Genomic DNA, 15,849 nt, shown 5'->3' with positions numbered 1-15,849 from the left:
GTACGATGTCAAATATTGGTAAAATGGAAACGTTAATTTTATAAAATCAGAATTTCCCAATTTCTACTGTAAGAAAAGTCAGCCACCTGTGGTTCTGTACAAAGAGGGTTCAATGTGGTTTGGACACTGTGTATTGAAGTCACCACTATAAAGTATACACTAATCTATCAATCTGATTCTAATCATAAGCATGATGGAGTCACATAAAATGAAAAATCCTGTTGAATGACTGTCAAAGAATAGAAAACCGCCATATTTCTGGACTACTAATCATCTGGATAGTGTCCTGGAGGTACTAGATTGCTGACCATCTTGTCGTCGACCTTTATCTGATTTTTTTGATGAGGATTGTCCTCCTTCTGATTTATATTTATCGGGTTGCTGCTGATTCTGTGGCAATGAAGCATCTGACTTTGAGCTTAAACCCTTATTATCAATATCCCTATTATCAGTCTTTTTGTTGCTGTCCCTGTTATCAACTTCTGTTGCAGAACCCTTGCCTGAACTATGTGATGATTGATACACACGATCTTCAGGGTTCCTCGAGAAGTTACCCTCAGGACCTTGATTTTTGTCAGGAGTATGGACTGTGTGGATAGGTTCTGGAACTTTTCCCTTCCCAGGGCTTAGGATGGATTGGGTTAATGATCCTCGGCATTTGTCAATGCTTTGGAGCTCAGTTGCGATTTGTGTACGCCTTTCCTTCAAGAAGTTGAGCCGGGTTGTCAGTTTGGACAGTGCAGAGGTGGTAGAGCTGCTTCCCTGTTATGCACATGTAGATTTTCATTTAGGAACTTCAACTTCCATAGTCAACCACTCACTATAAAAGTTACTAGACTTAATTAGAAACTGACAATTCACTTAAGGCCTATGTTTACTTGGATCTGTTACTTGTATCAGGCACAAGTATGTTGGCTCTTTAACAAAAACATATATTTTTTCAAATTGAAGTATTAAGTGTCTGAAGTGAAATATAATAATAAAGTAACATAAAATTAGGTCGGAAATGTCCGGAGGGTATTCTTTGTGGTACAAGGCCAAAACTAATTCACTTCGACGTCCTTTTCTAAGGAATGAACTAATTCCTCAATAGGAAAGGTAATTTAGTAGATAGGCCTTCAAAGTCGGAAGAAGAATATCTTGGATCTTCATCAGTGCACAACATTCAATGAGGAAGTGATTGGCTGAAGATCCAAGATATTTTAATGATGTCTTAGAATGATCTTTTCATAGATGAAAACCATCACATTATAAAGCCCCTACTTCTAGCAGGGAATGAAATCTTCTGATATACTTGGAACATAAGAATTGAAAGAAAACATTTGCGGAATTTTGCAATGGAGAATAGACCTACCTCGCCCTTTGAACTCGTCCTCTTTGTACTAGAGGTATAAGATTTGGGGATAGGGGCTTCCGTTGATGAAACATTATTCGGAAGCAATCCCAATTTGGAAATATCTCTTGATAAATCATTTGGTTGATTACTTTTTGAGGATTCATTTTTTCTATCATTATCACGATCAGTTCCGTCCAATTTATAATTCTGCCGTCCCTGAAAATTCAATCGTTAGCTTATCAACAAAATAATGGCTAATGGTAAAATCACACACTCAACCAAAAGGCAGCCCAATCTATACTCAATAAGCTTATAAAATAACTGCTGATAAATAAGCATTCCACATTGAACACTATAAATAGTCTGGCCAACTCCATTTACCTTTGCTGATGCATTTTTCCGATCAATGTCATCCATGTAGCTCTGCTGTCCCTGAAAGAACTTACTTTAATAAGCTAATACTCTTGAAACAACTGATGGTATATAAACATCTCACAGACTAAAAGAGTAAAAGGCAAACGGAATGACATGCGTATAAGAATTAATCATCTGAATGCAGCTTCACAACATAAGAAGTTGTTCATACAAATGCTGATATAGTAGAGGTCATATCAATACTAAATGACTAAAAGCTTCACAGAAACAGTAATAGGTTCTACAGTACTTGCTTCCTTAATAGCAAGAGCACAAAAGAAACTCATACAGCTAGATTCAATGGCTCAATGCTACCTCACCATATCTTTTTCAATACTCAAATCTGAAACACAAATAATTGATACTGCTTCCACTTACAATGACCTCCTGATTTGTCCCATTCGATTGTCCCTTTTATTTAAAAAGATGCACACTGACCTGAGCATTGTGATATGTTCCTAGTACTTTAAAAAGCTACTAATTAAATCTTATTTGGTCATTACACTTGGCATTTGCAAAAAAATCAAATAGAACATGAAAATATGCAATGTGGTATGGAGTGAGTAGAGTCCCATCCCCCTATATATACTTGCGATAAACCAACACAAACAAATCCTGTAATTAAACCCATTGACAACTAAAAAAACAGAGCTAAGAAACAACTCCATTCAAATTGAAAACCTCTCTGGATACTCATTCCGCGCATTTCAAAGGGTGAGAGGGATACGAACTCAATCAAAACTATGCATAATTATGTCCCAACACTTGAGCTACTTACTGCTGCTAGCCACTTAACAGGTTCAATCTCAAATTTACTGACACTAAATGGTGCCATACCTCAATTTTACTCGGTATTTTGACATGATGTAACTCGTCTTTCATTTCATTGTCCTTGTTATATATCCTGCAATGTCAAAAAATAAAAATTACTGGGTATTGCCCATAGGATTGGTTAATCGATCATCTTCATGTAACTGGAAACTGGTACTTGATGAGTTGATGTCCAACACAAGACAGCTAGTAAAGCACTATGTTTCACATTATACTTTCATATAAAGCTATAAAAGGATGAGGATAAGGATGGAGTAAGTGTTCTTACAACATATTCCCTTTATTTAAACAGTCTTGTACTTTATTATTACTATCCTGCAAATGGGATGCAGTCTGCTCATGTTGATGAATAAGCTCTGCGTCAATGTCATCAAGCCTCTGCTTCAAGTTACTAAAATTTTCCTCGGCTATAGAAATTTTCTGAAGCTCAACCTTTGTCTTGAACAGATAATGTTGAAAAAATCACAGAACAAAAAAGAGAACATCAAGATACTGGTTGGATGAGTTGCATCATAGATATTTAATCATCAACTTACCTTATCATTGACAGAGACAGGCAATTGGGAGATATCAAACACAGATCCGGCTTCCAACGCTGCTCTTAATTCTCTTTCCTTTTGTAGCTGTTCTTGCAACCTAGCCACCTGTGTGCACCATCAATTCAAGCAGCTTTATGCCTTAACCAAAACCATATGACCAATTTTGTTGAATTCATGGTCCGTTACTTGGGCCGGGCCTCCTATCTCAGGAAGTAACCAGCCCATCACAACAGCCCAAGCACCCTGGGGATGAGGTGGAAGATAAGGGAATCCCTCCCCAAAGGTGGCCCTAGTGTGATTAATTCCATGACCTCAACGTCGAATGTTAAAAATGGAAAACTGTAAAACATACATCTTTCTCAAGAGCTAAGCGACGTTCATTCAGGGCTTTTTTACGTCTCTCCAAACTTGCTTGTAGAATTGCGTTATTGTTAGCCTATAACAAGGTGTGAAGTACATATATAAATATCATTAAATAAAATGACTGGATAATAACAAGAAATACAATGCCAAAATAAGAAAGAGCTTGTACGGTTGTACCTCCTCTTCAATTCTATTTTCGAGTTCAAGCTTTGTCGCCTCAAGTCGTTGGATTTCATTTCTGTAAAAGAACAAACAAAAGTTCAGATACATGATCATTTTACAATGAAGGCAAGGCCAAATCAATATCAATGTAATGGAAAACTGTCAGGGACTTTTTATCCCCTTTCACATGCAATATTACACCTTAATAGCTGAAGTAATTCTTTTCAACTAATTATATTTTCTATCCAGCAAGGTAACACCATCAGAACTTACTATTGATGTATTGAAAGAAAAAACATTATCTAAACGGAAGGATACTAGTAATCATATTAGGCCTTAACATAATAAAGCTCAATATCAGGTAGATCTGAACTTGTTCTTTTCATCTTGTTTCAGAGACTTGTTACTTAATTTTGCCAGAATCAGTTTGGATCCGAACTTGAATACTCTTACACCTAATGCAAAAATTTCAGTACTCTAAACTCTAGAACCATAACCAATTTTATTTCTAAGACTAGAGAGGCATATTCTGAACAACCACTAGCAAAATTTGATGCACAAAAGAATATGATGTGAGTAGATTGCAAAACTATCATGCATGTACATAGAAATCAGGACACTAAGATCAAGTACAGGAACAAAATCTTTAAGTAAGAAATATAAACATAAAACATAATTACGTAATTATTCAGAATGGCCAAAGAAAAACTTACTCATCTTCAAGTGAGAAATCTATTGATTCCATGGAAAGATTCTTTTTTGCCTAGAACAGACAGAAAATTGTTGTAGTTAGTACAGTTTGAGAATTCAATAAGAGACTATTATAAAAGAAGAAAACCTATTGAACCGATTATTTATAAGCCCATATCCTATACCAAGTAAGAAAACGAGAAAAATCAACCATAAGAGAGGTGGGGAAGGCATAATGAATCAACAGACTTACCGATGTTCTTCCCCACCTATGACGTCTGAATTGTGAGGACCCAAGGACCTTAGTTGCTGACATTTTGGTGCCTCTTTGTGGACTTAAACTATCAGACTCTTTTAAGGAACTTGTCTCTGCTGGAATATCTCGATGCATTTTAGTAGAGTCGGCAATAGCCACTGATGTATCATTATTTCTTTTCGTGTTTTTGTCAACTATGTGGAGATTATCTTGCTGAGATTCTGGAGTACGAGGTGAAGCTGATGATGATCTCTGGCTTGCTAGAAAATCATGAACTTGTTCAGGAGACCTTGAATATGAACTGGACCTTTCACTATGCTGCAGTTAGAGAGTGTGTAATGTAAGCAATTTGCAAGAGGAAAAGAAGTAACTGAGAATGTGTCCTTAATATGAGAAAATGAGATGAAACTGCAAATGAGTTCTGAGACAGATTGGAAAATAAAACTTGTTCACAGTAAACAATTTATTTTAATTTTCTTTCCAATATATTATACGATTGTTTCAGACCCCAGACCTCTTATTGAAGTTCTTCCCTATGGCATAATATGTGGATGGTGGACATATGGAGTTTAAACGCTGCAATGTAGTATCAGAAGGTTTTTTCTGTTGCAGATTCTATGGAACAGGTAGAATGCCTGAAGTAAGACTTGACAGCTTAATATCTTATTGTGCAGTAGCAGATGGTGGTATGGTTTGAAAACAAGGGTCAACTAAACACAGCCTTTCTGTTATCACAAGGTTAAAGTTATACATGTTCAGCACCCCAAACCCCTGGCCAAGGGTGGGAGGCTCATTAGGTGTATTGGGATTATGTTGATGCTAAAAATTTTAGAGCTGAATAAATGGCGCCAGTAAATATTCCAATTCTATAGAACATGTGACTGATTTAGGATCAAGTATGTAAATAAATAACATAGTAGCCAAAAACTATATGCATATAATTACAAGAGTCTAATAATGTACTAGCCTTATCATCGTAAGAATCACTCTCTCCATGGTCACCACTGCCACTACACGTCTCACATGCTGAATGCTCATAATCATCATCTGTTTCATCGTGATCTGATGCATCTTCATGATCATCATCTTCAATATAATCATCATCATCTTCATACATTTCATCATCACTGGCCTCCTCTGTCCCGCTTCCACTCTCATCTGAGTCAGAGAACAATCCACTGTCCGACATCGAACCTTCCTGAAAAGAATTTTAATGGGCATGAAGTGCAAACCAAAACAAAATGTATATGCTGAATCCTGAATGTAGATACTTCAACAGTAAGTAAGGGAACAGGCAAATAACAAGATATGATCTTCGAATGCAGGAACAACAGAGTTATGACACATTAAGGAAAGTGATCTTAAAAAAAAACCTAATTCTTCTACACAATGCAAAGGAAATCAAACAAAAAGTAATTTTGGACAGAATTGCTGATTCATCCTCAAAGCAAAAGTTAAAGAGGGAACTTGAAGTTTACCCCAAAAATTTTGTCATATTCATCCAGTAGAGTAATAATGATAGCTTGAGCATGGTTTGCTGCTGCTGCTGCTTGAAGAAGTTGGAAAGAACCATCTCCAGCCACATCCATTTGTGTATCTCCAAGTTCACAATCACCAGCAAGAAGGGGTCGCAGAAGCAAAGGAGACATACAAGCGGCCACTGCAGATGTGCTCATCCGATTTACTGCCTTATTGGAAGCCACTTTTTGCATCATCATGAGAATCCTGGAGATACAAACAAAGGGACTAAGGAATGTAGAAATGCGATTAAAAAGAAAAAGACAGTACATTATATAATTGCGGCGAAATATCATCTAATTTCTAATGCACTGCACATATGCTCCTTTGATGATTGACGGGTGCAGAAATCTGTACCTTAAGAGGAATATGCAACTGGCTAAAGAAAACTCACATCACATGAATGAAGTAAAATTATCTATACCACATACCTCTGCAGTAATTGTCTGTTTGGCTCCGGAAATGTTTCAAGTATTGCCGTGTGCATAGCATTAAGTCTGTTACTTCGTTCACTTCCTACAAATGATAGTTCACATTTGTTAAATAACAACAGCCAATTAACATTTACTTGGACATTATTCTGTCTAAAATTATCTGAAGCATCAGAATCAAATAGAAGAAATGTGGGCATGTTAAATGCTCTGGAAAACTTTACAATGGCCCAAGCCTCATGGTTGTGATTCATTTAAGACAATAACATAATTGTGCCAACAACAACAAAATGTTTATTTTAGAAACAGAGATTTCTATGGCAACTTACGAAATGCTTCTAGCAGTGCATTACAACAAGATGCTGGAACTGGAGAAGATGGTAATTCCCTTAAGATATACTGAAGATTGCACCAAAAGATAGCAAATTAGAAAATAATGTGAGAATGTTACTGTAGCAAACTTAAAATTACTAGCATAGATGATCAGAAGATATACCTTAATACAATCGCCAATGACATGAGCATCCTCGCTTGGGGAGAACTCAGTTTTCCCTGTGTGCATATTGAATTAGACTATAATAAGCCAACAAATAAAGGATGCAGTGCTATTTGTCAAAATGAGTGTAATGTAAGTATCTTAGTAAACAGATTAGTAATAACCCTGGGTCATGTTATGTTGCCTTAGCCTAGACAAATTGTTCAAAGTAGCAAAGGGTTGAGAATGTAGGACCTATAAATATATGTGAAAATTACAACACTCTTTGGTGCAAGCATTTTTTAAAAAACTAATAGCAAAACCCAATGCTGGTTTCATAATTGATTTCTCAGAGATACCCAACAGTCAGTATAAAAACCATTTTTCACACCCTTTGACTATTTGGGTAAGGTCTTCACTGTTTCAGACCATCAATAAAACAAATTTGATGCACATAATTTTTCAGATTGGTGAAGAAAACCACATTAGTTAGCTAATAGCCTAACAAAACTTTTTAAGGGCCATGTCCCTTTATATATCCTCGATCATCAGCAAACCAAAAAGAATGAGGCTAGATGACCTGAATTTAGTTTAATGTTGAATCAAGGGGCATACTGTGTACTTGTGTAATGTATAAATCAAGACTTTCCACATCTAGGATTTTTCTTTGAAGAATAATATAAATTTTCTAAATGGACAGAGGATGGTTAAATAAACCTTGTTCATATTCTCGAACACGGCGATAAACTTCATCTACATCTGCAGCTTGCCGCAAAACTCCTTCAACATTGACTCCTGCACCATCAATCAAATTTAAGCAAGAGAAAAACATATTACATAAAGTAAGGCGATAAAAGCATCAATGTCATTCCTTTAAAAGCTGTGCTAATCGATTTGCTTGAGTATAGGCGTATAGCTACATAAGATGCTTGTATCGGTCATCACAAAAGGTAGAGGCAGTTAGACAGAACAAAAGAGAACTTTTATTCAAGAATACTCAAAATTGCTGCCTTCTCAATCCAACTAGTCAGAATCATCGGAAATGAATTTAAAAGAAATAAAACGACAAGAGGAGAAAGATTTATTTTCACATGAGCAAAATTCCAGAACAAGTATGTAGCTTAATCCTAAAGGGGTAAGTTCCAAAAAAAAAATGCCTTTCAGATAAGTGACTCGGTATGCAAAGAACAGAGGTGTGTCATGAAAGTTCCGATTTAATGATGCTATAAATTTTGTTCAAGCAATACATACTATCAACTCTTTAAAGATATCCCAAGCTTGAGAGAAGCTGTGAAATGAATATAAAATTCTACCAGAATAATAATTTACAAGTAAATCATTTCAATCTATGAGTTTTGAGAGGCATCACAAGAAAAAAGGATTCTACCATGATCTTCAATGAATCTCAGAGCTTTCTCCAAGAAAGAAGGTGATCCATCTATATCTTCCAAAGCAAGTAAAATTGGCCTACCAATTACCATAGATTTTCCAGGTGGCCCATCAGTATCTGTAAAAGAAATATAATATTACCCCAACGCCTCTCTTTATATAAGAAGTACAAGGAAATGAGAGCATGTTCATAAGCTAACATTAAGCAGCACAGAAACTTACACAATTGCAGCCAAGGGCAAATAAATTGACATATCAACTTGATAACAGCAAATGTTAAACAACAACAAAAAAAGATCTTCTAATTATCTAGATGAGACGGAAAAAGTTTATCCAACTTGAACGCCACTAAAAGAGCTTCTTAGCTAGCTCTTAGTAAAGCTTCTAAATATTCATGACCAAACAATACTTTTTTTAGATAAAACACTATCAACAATAATCAAACAAGAATTTCAGTCAAAATTGTTGATAGAGGTATAAGGTATTGCATAAGCAAGCAAGTAAAGCAACCCCCTTCACTATCAACCTAAAAGCCATGAATACTTAAATCCCAAAGCAGTTTAGCCGTTTAAATGGGAGCTAATACATTGAAATGTTCTGTAATAGTTTGCTGGCGTAAATCTGACTATCTGAGTACAAAGGCTAAATGTTTACCATATAACACACTCTTGATTTTTATTATCGTTAATGAAGTCCGCAAGAATTTAATCTGAAAGCTCAAGTCTCAGCTATAAGAAGTGATGGCTCAATGTAAAGACTAAGCTAAGTAACACCAAAAGTGCAGCAGACAAGCCGAATATGACAACAAAACAAGAGCATACGTTGATCAGCAGCACCATTAACATCATCAACTTGCTCACTTTTTAAAATCCCATTTTGTCCTGCGCTGTGGGCTGCATTTGGTGCTAGTGCCAAAGCATTCTCAAGTGCTGTCTTCCACTCTTGTAAATCCTCCAAAGTTTCTGCCTGCAGCAATAGGCACAAGATTGTCTAACATCAGCACAAGTCAACCTACTTTTCTTCATTACTTCACTGTAGGGGTAAAAGGAAACAAAAAAACTATACTTTGCATTAATCTATTCAACTATATTTTAACATAAATGGGCAACTTCTCAAAATTCATTTGAACCACAAAATTGCTATAAAGGTCAGCAAAGGAAATAAATATGCACTCAACCTTTTCTTCTACAACTCAGATTATTGCTTCAATTTTTGAAGTTCTTAACCCATATCCTGAAAGGGGTAATTACTTCGTTAAAGCCTCTGGTCCATAATATTTCTAAGCCACATTTCAAAGGCTCTTAACTTTGTACTTAAAGCAGAACTTGACTTCTTACCCTTGCAAATCTTAAAATATCAACCTTCTTAAAGAAAGGAAAGCTTCTCACTAACAAAAACAAAAATAAAAAATAAAAAAAGGAAAGCTTTGATGACAAGTTGATTTGAATAAGTTATAAGTCGTATAACTATTGTGATAATTTCTTAAGCTCCATCTTTGGGAGGGAAGATCCTTAACATAGGAGCCTATATCAACAATTACAAATGATTTATGTCTCTATAGATCCTCTAGCACATAATTTTATTTTTTGATATAAAGGCCCATTTACAAAACTGACAATTATCACAGGATTGTATATAAGTTGAGTAACTATATTCATCAACTCAAGAACAAGTTTATCAGCAATCTAGCGATAAATTAGAGAACAAAAGATTTATTTAAAAAAAAAATGCAGGAATGACACATGGATAGCTGTGAAGCAAAAGAAACAGGTAGACAAATAATTTTCAGTAAAACAGGAAGTTGTATATTTTGATTAGCACTTTCAGCTGCTAAATGATATGGACTAAAGCAGCACCTTAAGTGTAAAAGCTCGGCCATCCCGACCATCAGGGAAGAACACGGTCAATAGCTTCTTATCTGTTTTGATTTCCACACTAACAAAACATATAATAAAATAGATAGATCAGGAATTTGTCTTCGTTCAACAGCATAAGTTACATTAAAATAGCAATATCACCCAACATAGATCCCAAATTTCCAGCACTGGGCCTTGTAAGGTCAATGCTTATGATACAAGAAGCATTAACCACAGCCAGTGGAAAATGGTAAGGGGTGCAATATCATAATTCATAAGTAACCCAAGATTACAATAAACTATCAAGTATTACAATAATTTATAGTAATAAAGATACAATAAAAAATCAAAACAACACACTAACCTGGCGGAGTTGTTCAGATCTATACCACCAAGGGTTAGATTCCCCTCACCACCCTTTTGGGGTGTTGCACTCTGAAAAAGGGGAAACTTTTTTAAAAGAATAAAATAAATAAAAATTTAAAAAAAGGAAAATATAAAGATTTTCTGTCATTCACACAAACAGGAGACAGTGTTGGAGAAAGGAATACTGCAGATACTGAAATACAGTGGTTGACATTCATGAAAAACTAAAAGTTATAATATTATATGCTTTTGAAATTTGTTAACTGGTAAGTACATTCTCGAATATACAGTCTCTGTCTCATATTAGATGTTCAACTTCAGAACTAAAATTTAGGAAGATTTTTAACCCAAAAAAATATAACTATTAAAAATAATGATGTGCAAATGTAGTTCTAGAATAGATAGCTGTTGTTTTATGACACCACAAACAGACCTTTTACATAATTTTGGGACAACAAGAAAGCTTGGCATATGTCTACTAAGATAATCCTACAATATGATCCCTAATGTTCCACTTCAGACATGTCATCCACGTTTACAGCATTAACTTTTGTACAAATTAAGTCTACCAATTTAAAGATACTTAACTCATGAACCCTTAATGGAACACTAGGAATCATGTGCATAACATAAAGCTAGCAATACTCAATTTTTCCCATGGAGGTAATCTTGGGATCCATTTCGACTGATGTAGGAAAGAGAAACACCACATGTTTTCACAAACAGTTTTGGCACATTGTTAATCTTGCATCGTTTCACAGCATAAATATATAAACAGGCGTGACGTGGATACAATCAGTTCACACCATTCAACATGCATTAAGGAATTTTCATTAGAGAGGACAGAGAGCTTACGGGATCACTTCTAAAAAAGACTAGAGATGTGCGGGTCAAAATGAACCATCTCTTCTTCCAAGAAGTCCATCCAATTCCTGGATGAAAGAAGAAACACACAATATAAATTCACTTTGACAGTTAGAACTTAGAACATATGCAGCGCTATGTAAGAACTTTGTATAAGTTAGCTTTTGTCACTTTACTCCATATATCTCAAGCAAACGACAATGTGAGTTTAAGACAACCTTGTACTACAAGAAACGATCTTAGTGTGCAATAAACAACCAAAAACAGTAAAGCCTCACCTTTGGATGATATATAGAGAGGCCCACTCTTGAACACCTGCAAGAAATTGAAATGATTAACGCTTATCTTATACTTCTATCAGAATCACAAGAATATACATTATAAATTAGGGCATAAATTCTTCCATGATAAAACAGCAAAGCACAACTACTTCATTTACAATAAATGAACAAACAAACCATAGATCACATGAACAATATATCAAATGTAGCAAATTATACATTTCATCGATTAATTTACGAGCCAATTAAATATGTATGAACATTATATCAAATGTAAAGTATTAGTAAGGGATTAAGGGAACAATGGAACAGCCTTACATAGTACACAGATACACAAGAAGAGTTTCACAACTACCTGATTCCGGGACCGTGACGTCTGAAGCTCCGCTGCCCCGGCCTGAGGAGAAGTATCAGTTACATTCTCTCCTTGTGATGGTACCTAAAATCATCACAATGTCATGCCACTTATTACATTATAAACTTGACATTTGAACTTGATCATACAAAAATTGTAATAAACCCCATTTATAAATTCTGAAAATCAAGGGTATTCAATATTCACAATTTTCTTTTTATAAATCATCAATACATTGATTAAATAATATACTAATAAAATTTCAAATTAAAAAAATAAAAATAAAATTGCACATTTCAATATTAAAAATAATTATGATTATAATTAGGAAATTACGAGTACCTGGGAAGAACATTCGCCTGATTTGCTCGTCATCGATTGCTCCTTCATTTCAACATCCTATTTATCTAAAAATCACAAAATTTTGAAATAATTTCAACAATTAAAAATCCCACAAAAATCATAACACCAAAATAAAAATAAAAAATCTAAAAATCTAAAAAAAAAAAAAAAAAAAAGTACTTACAAATTCAACAATGTGCGTTACCTTCGAAATTCCATAATTCAATAAAATTATTAAAAATTAAAATGGGTGAAAATTAGGGAAAAAAATAAAATTGGGTTGAAATTAAATTTTCAGGAGAAAAAAAAAAGAGAGAGAGAGAGAGAGAAGCAGAAAGAGGAAAAAAAATGGAAGCTTAATTTGGATTTTGGTTTTCAACGGAAACCCCGTTGGTGACCCAATTTGAGCGGGCCCGTGTAATACGGCAGTTATACACGTGGCAACCGTAGGTGTTCTTATGCTCATAGAACATGGGAGTCACTAATGGCTTTTTTTTTTTTTTTTTAAGTTTCTATATTTATATACAAGTCACTCTAATAATAATCCATAATGTTCTTTCTCAAAAAAAAAACCCATAATGAATATTACATTGATGATCATATTAAATAATGTCAAGAAGGTATGTTGCATTTAATAGAATGAAGAGAAATATGACGCTAATGATTTTCATAAGAATGTCATATGTATATGTCAAAAAAAAAAAAAAAAAAAAGTCATATCGTAGGTTTAAAAAAAAAAGAATATCATATCCTATTATTCAAAAAAAAAATATATCATCCTAAATACGAGTAGGTATTAATTTAAGAATTTATAAACAAATTATTCATTGATTGACGTAATTAAGATTTACTCCGTATTTCTTTTATTATTTTCACAACTCGTGATATGTATCCCCTTCGGGCTAAATATATCGAGTTACAAATAGAATAAACAAATAAAAATATAACATTAATTAATGTTTTTTTTTTTTAATTTAATAACATTGTTAGAGTCTACTTTTGTTCATATCCCGTTAGTCCTTTGAAGAGGTGGAGCCACCATGGAGTTGTAGGTGGACACTAATTCATAGACTTTGATACACATTAACACATACAAGTAGCATATAACTATACAAGTAACTATTTCAGCAGCTAAAAGTAATAAGTCATGCATTAGTTATAGTTGATCCAAGCCAAACACTGAAAAATTCATTAACATTGTTAGTACAAAGTCACAAGTCTCAATAGCAATGTATTTCCAAGCCTCTATTTCCTAAGTAACAAGTATATATCTGTAAAAAAAAAAAAAAAAAAAAAAAAAAAAAAAAAAAAAAAAAAAAAAAAAAAAAAAAATGTAACAAGTATATAATTTCTAAAAATGATTTTGACACACTATAATTGATTTATGCACACCTTTTATGTGAGAGCACAATTTTCTATGCTCTCTCACAATTTATGGTGTGCTAATATCAATTTCCATGTATATGCTTCAACTTTATAGTTGTGTTGGAATTGCATCCTAAGTAGTAATACCAAGCTTGATTATAAATAAATGACCACTAATTTAATCCAATTACTTTCATCATTTGATTGCTTCAAACCTTTGTCTACTTCTTTTAGGTAAGGCCAAGAGAACTTCCTTGTAAGTAGAGGAGAAATTGGGGATCATACTTGCTTGGGGTGAGAATAAAATCCCTATCATAGGGGTGAAAGGAGAGCCTCCAACCAATTAGGCTAACCTTAATTCTCGTTGCTTGTCTACTTCACTAAGTCTAATAGCAGATAACGATATATTGGAGGATATATTTTGGGAAATTATTAGGATATATATATATACTTAGTTTCCATATTTTATGCTTAGTATATATTTTATACCTAGCATAATATCTTTTTGATATCTTTGATTATTTCCTAAATTCTATCGGGTTTGGGAACGATGTATTATTTATTGGCCATAGCCATCATTATGGTAAAGCAAGTGATTGAGTTTATTCTATCTATCATATTCTCTCTAATTTAGCATGGTATCAAGAGCAGGTTAAATTTCGTGTTTTTTTTTTCAACTCATACGATGGTGGGAGATGATGATACACCTCCACCGCAAACATCTATCACTGCTATACACACGGCACAACCAGACCACAACCGCACAGAGTTGGTCGGAGAGGCCCCTAGATCTGTCGTCCGTACATCACTTGGAGAGAGTTGTGCGATCCCTGATCAAGGTTGTAAGGGTTATGGCAGTCAGGGGGGGAGTTAGGATTGTTCGGTAATGTCACTGTTCCCGACACTCGCTTGACTGGAAAATTTGATGTTACTTCTTGGATTATTGACACAGGGGCAACTCATCATGTCACCGGAGACAAATCATGGTTGTTCGATACTCAGAGTTTTGAGTGTCCGGTTGGTCTTCCCAATGGCGATACCGTATTGGCTTCTTTAATTGGTTCTGTCCGTTGGTCGGATAAACTAATCCTAACCGGAGTTCTTTATGTTCCTAATTTGAGTTGCAATTTGCTTTCTGTGTCACAAATTACCGATGAGCTTAATTGTATTGTCCAATTTAACCCTTATATGTGTGTTGTACAGGATCAAACGAAGGAGTTGATTGGAACGGGAGCTAGGAGAGACGGACTATACTATTTTAGCAATTCAGATTCGGCGAATCATGTTGGTGTTGGTGAAGCTATCTCGACCTTGGAATTATGGCATCGTCGAATGGGTCATCCCTCCGAAAAAGTGGTCAAGTTGCTTCCTCATGTCAGTAGTAATAAACATAGTCTCGCTAAATGGTGTGAGGTATGTATGCGTGCTAAACATCATAGAGATAAATTTCCTTTAAGTGATGGTAGAGCTTCTAGGATTTTTGAGAAAATACATTGTGATTTGTGGGGTCCATATCGACATGTCTCTTCGTGTGGAGCTCGTTATTTTTTTACTATTGTTGATGATTATTCCCGAGCCGTTTGGATTTACTTGTTGGTTGATAAAACTGAGGTTTTTCGAATGTTCTTAGCATTTGTTGCAATGGTTGATAGACAATTTTCTCAAACAATTAAGGTGGTGCAAAGTGATAATGGCACTGAATTTAATTGCTTGCATAATTATTTTAGTGCTACTGGTATTATTTTGCAAACCTCTTGTGTGGGGACTCCACAACAAAATGGGAGGGTTAAGAGAAAACACAAGCACATTCTTGAAGTTGGGAGAGCTTTGCGGTTTCAAGCTAATTTGCCTATTTATTTTTGGGGGGAATGTGTTCTTGCCGTTGCGCACCAAATTAATTGTACACCCACTTCCTTGCTACGAAATAAAACTCCATTTGAAATTTTGTTCAATAAACCTCCCTTATTTGATGCACTTCGTACTTTTGGATGTCTGTGTTTTGCTCATAATCAGAAA

The 15,849-nt window shown here is 34.7% G+C and overlaps 1 protein-coding gene across 1 annotated transcript; it reads right to left on the bottom strand.

The window, feature by feature from the left end:
* Positions 1–15: 15 nt before the first annotated feature.
* Positions 16–13,897, bottom strand: LOC110706685 (rho GTPase-activating protein REN1-like). Its single transcript, XM_021884640.1, has 25 exons — positions 12,653–13,897; positions 12,469–12,533; positions 12,127–12,210; positions 11,769–11,805; positions 11,482–11,558; positions 10,625–10,695; positions 10,261–10,339; positions 9,226–9,370; positions 8,403–8,522; positions 7,733–7,810; positions 7,037–7,092; positions 6,870–6,939; positions 6,541–6,625; positions 6,070–6,316; positions 5,559–5,789; positions 4,589–4,909; positions 4,359–4,408; positions 3,661–3,721; positions 3,473–3,556; positions 3,118–3,225; positions 2,850–3,019; positions 2,588–2,654; positions 1,718–1,768; positions 1,355–1,552; positions 16–762 (listed from the first exon to the last, which is right to left on the bottom strand). Exons 2-25 carry the CDS (start codon positions 12,514–12,516, stop codon positions 271–273), a joined length of 3,030 nt encoding a protein of 1,009 aa, XP_021740332.1. The 5' UTR covers positions 12,517–12,533; positions 12,653–13,897; the 3' UTR covers positions 16–270.
* Between the last annotated feature and the right edge of the window lie 1,952 nt (positions 13,898–15,849).

Source organism: Chenopodium quinoa, unplaced genomic scaffold (assembly GCF_001683475.1).
Source record: "Chenopodium quinoa cultivar QQ74 unplaced genomic scaffold, ASM168347v1, whole genome shotgun sequence".
Classification (NCBI taxonomy): Eukaryota; Viridiplantae; Streptophyta; class Magnoliopsida; order Caryophyllales; family Amaranthaceae; genus Chenopodium; species Chenopodium quinoa.
The sequence above is the reverse complement of the archived record's forward strand: the minus strand, read 5'-3'. Positions and strand labels throughout refer to the sequence as shown.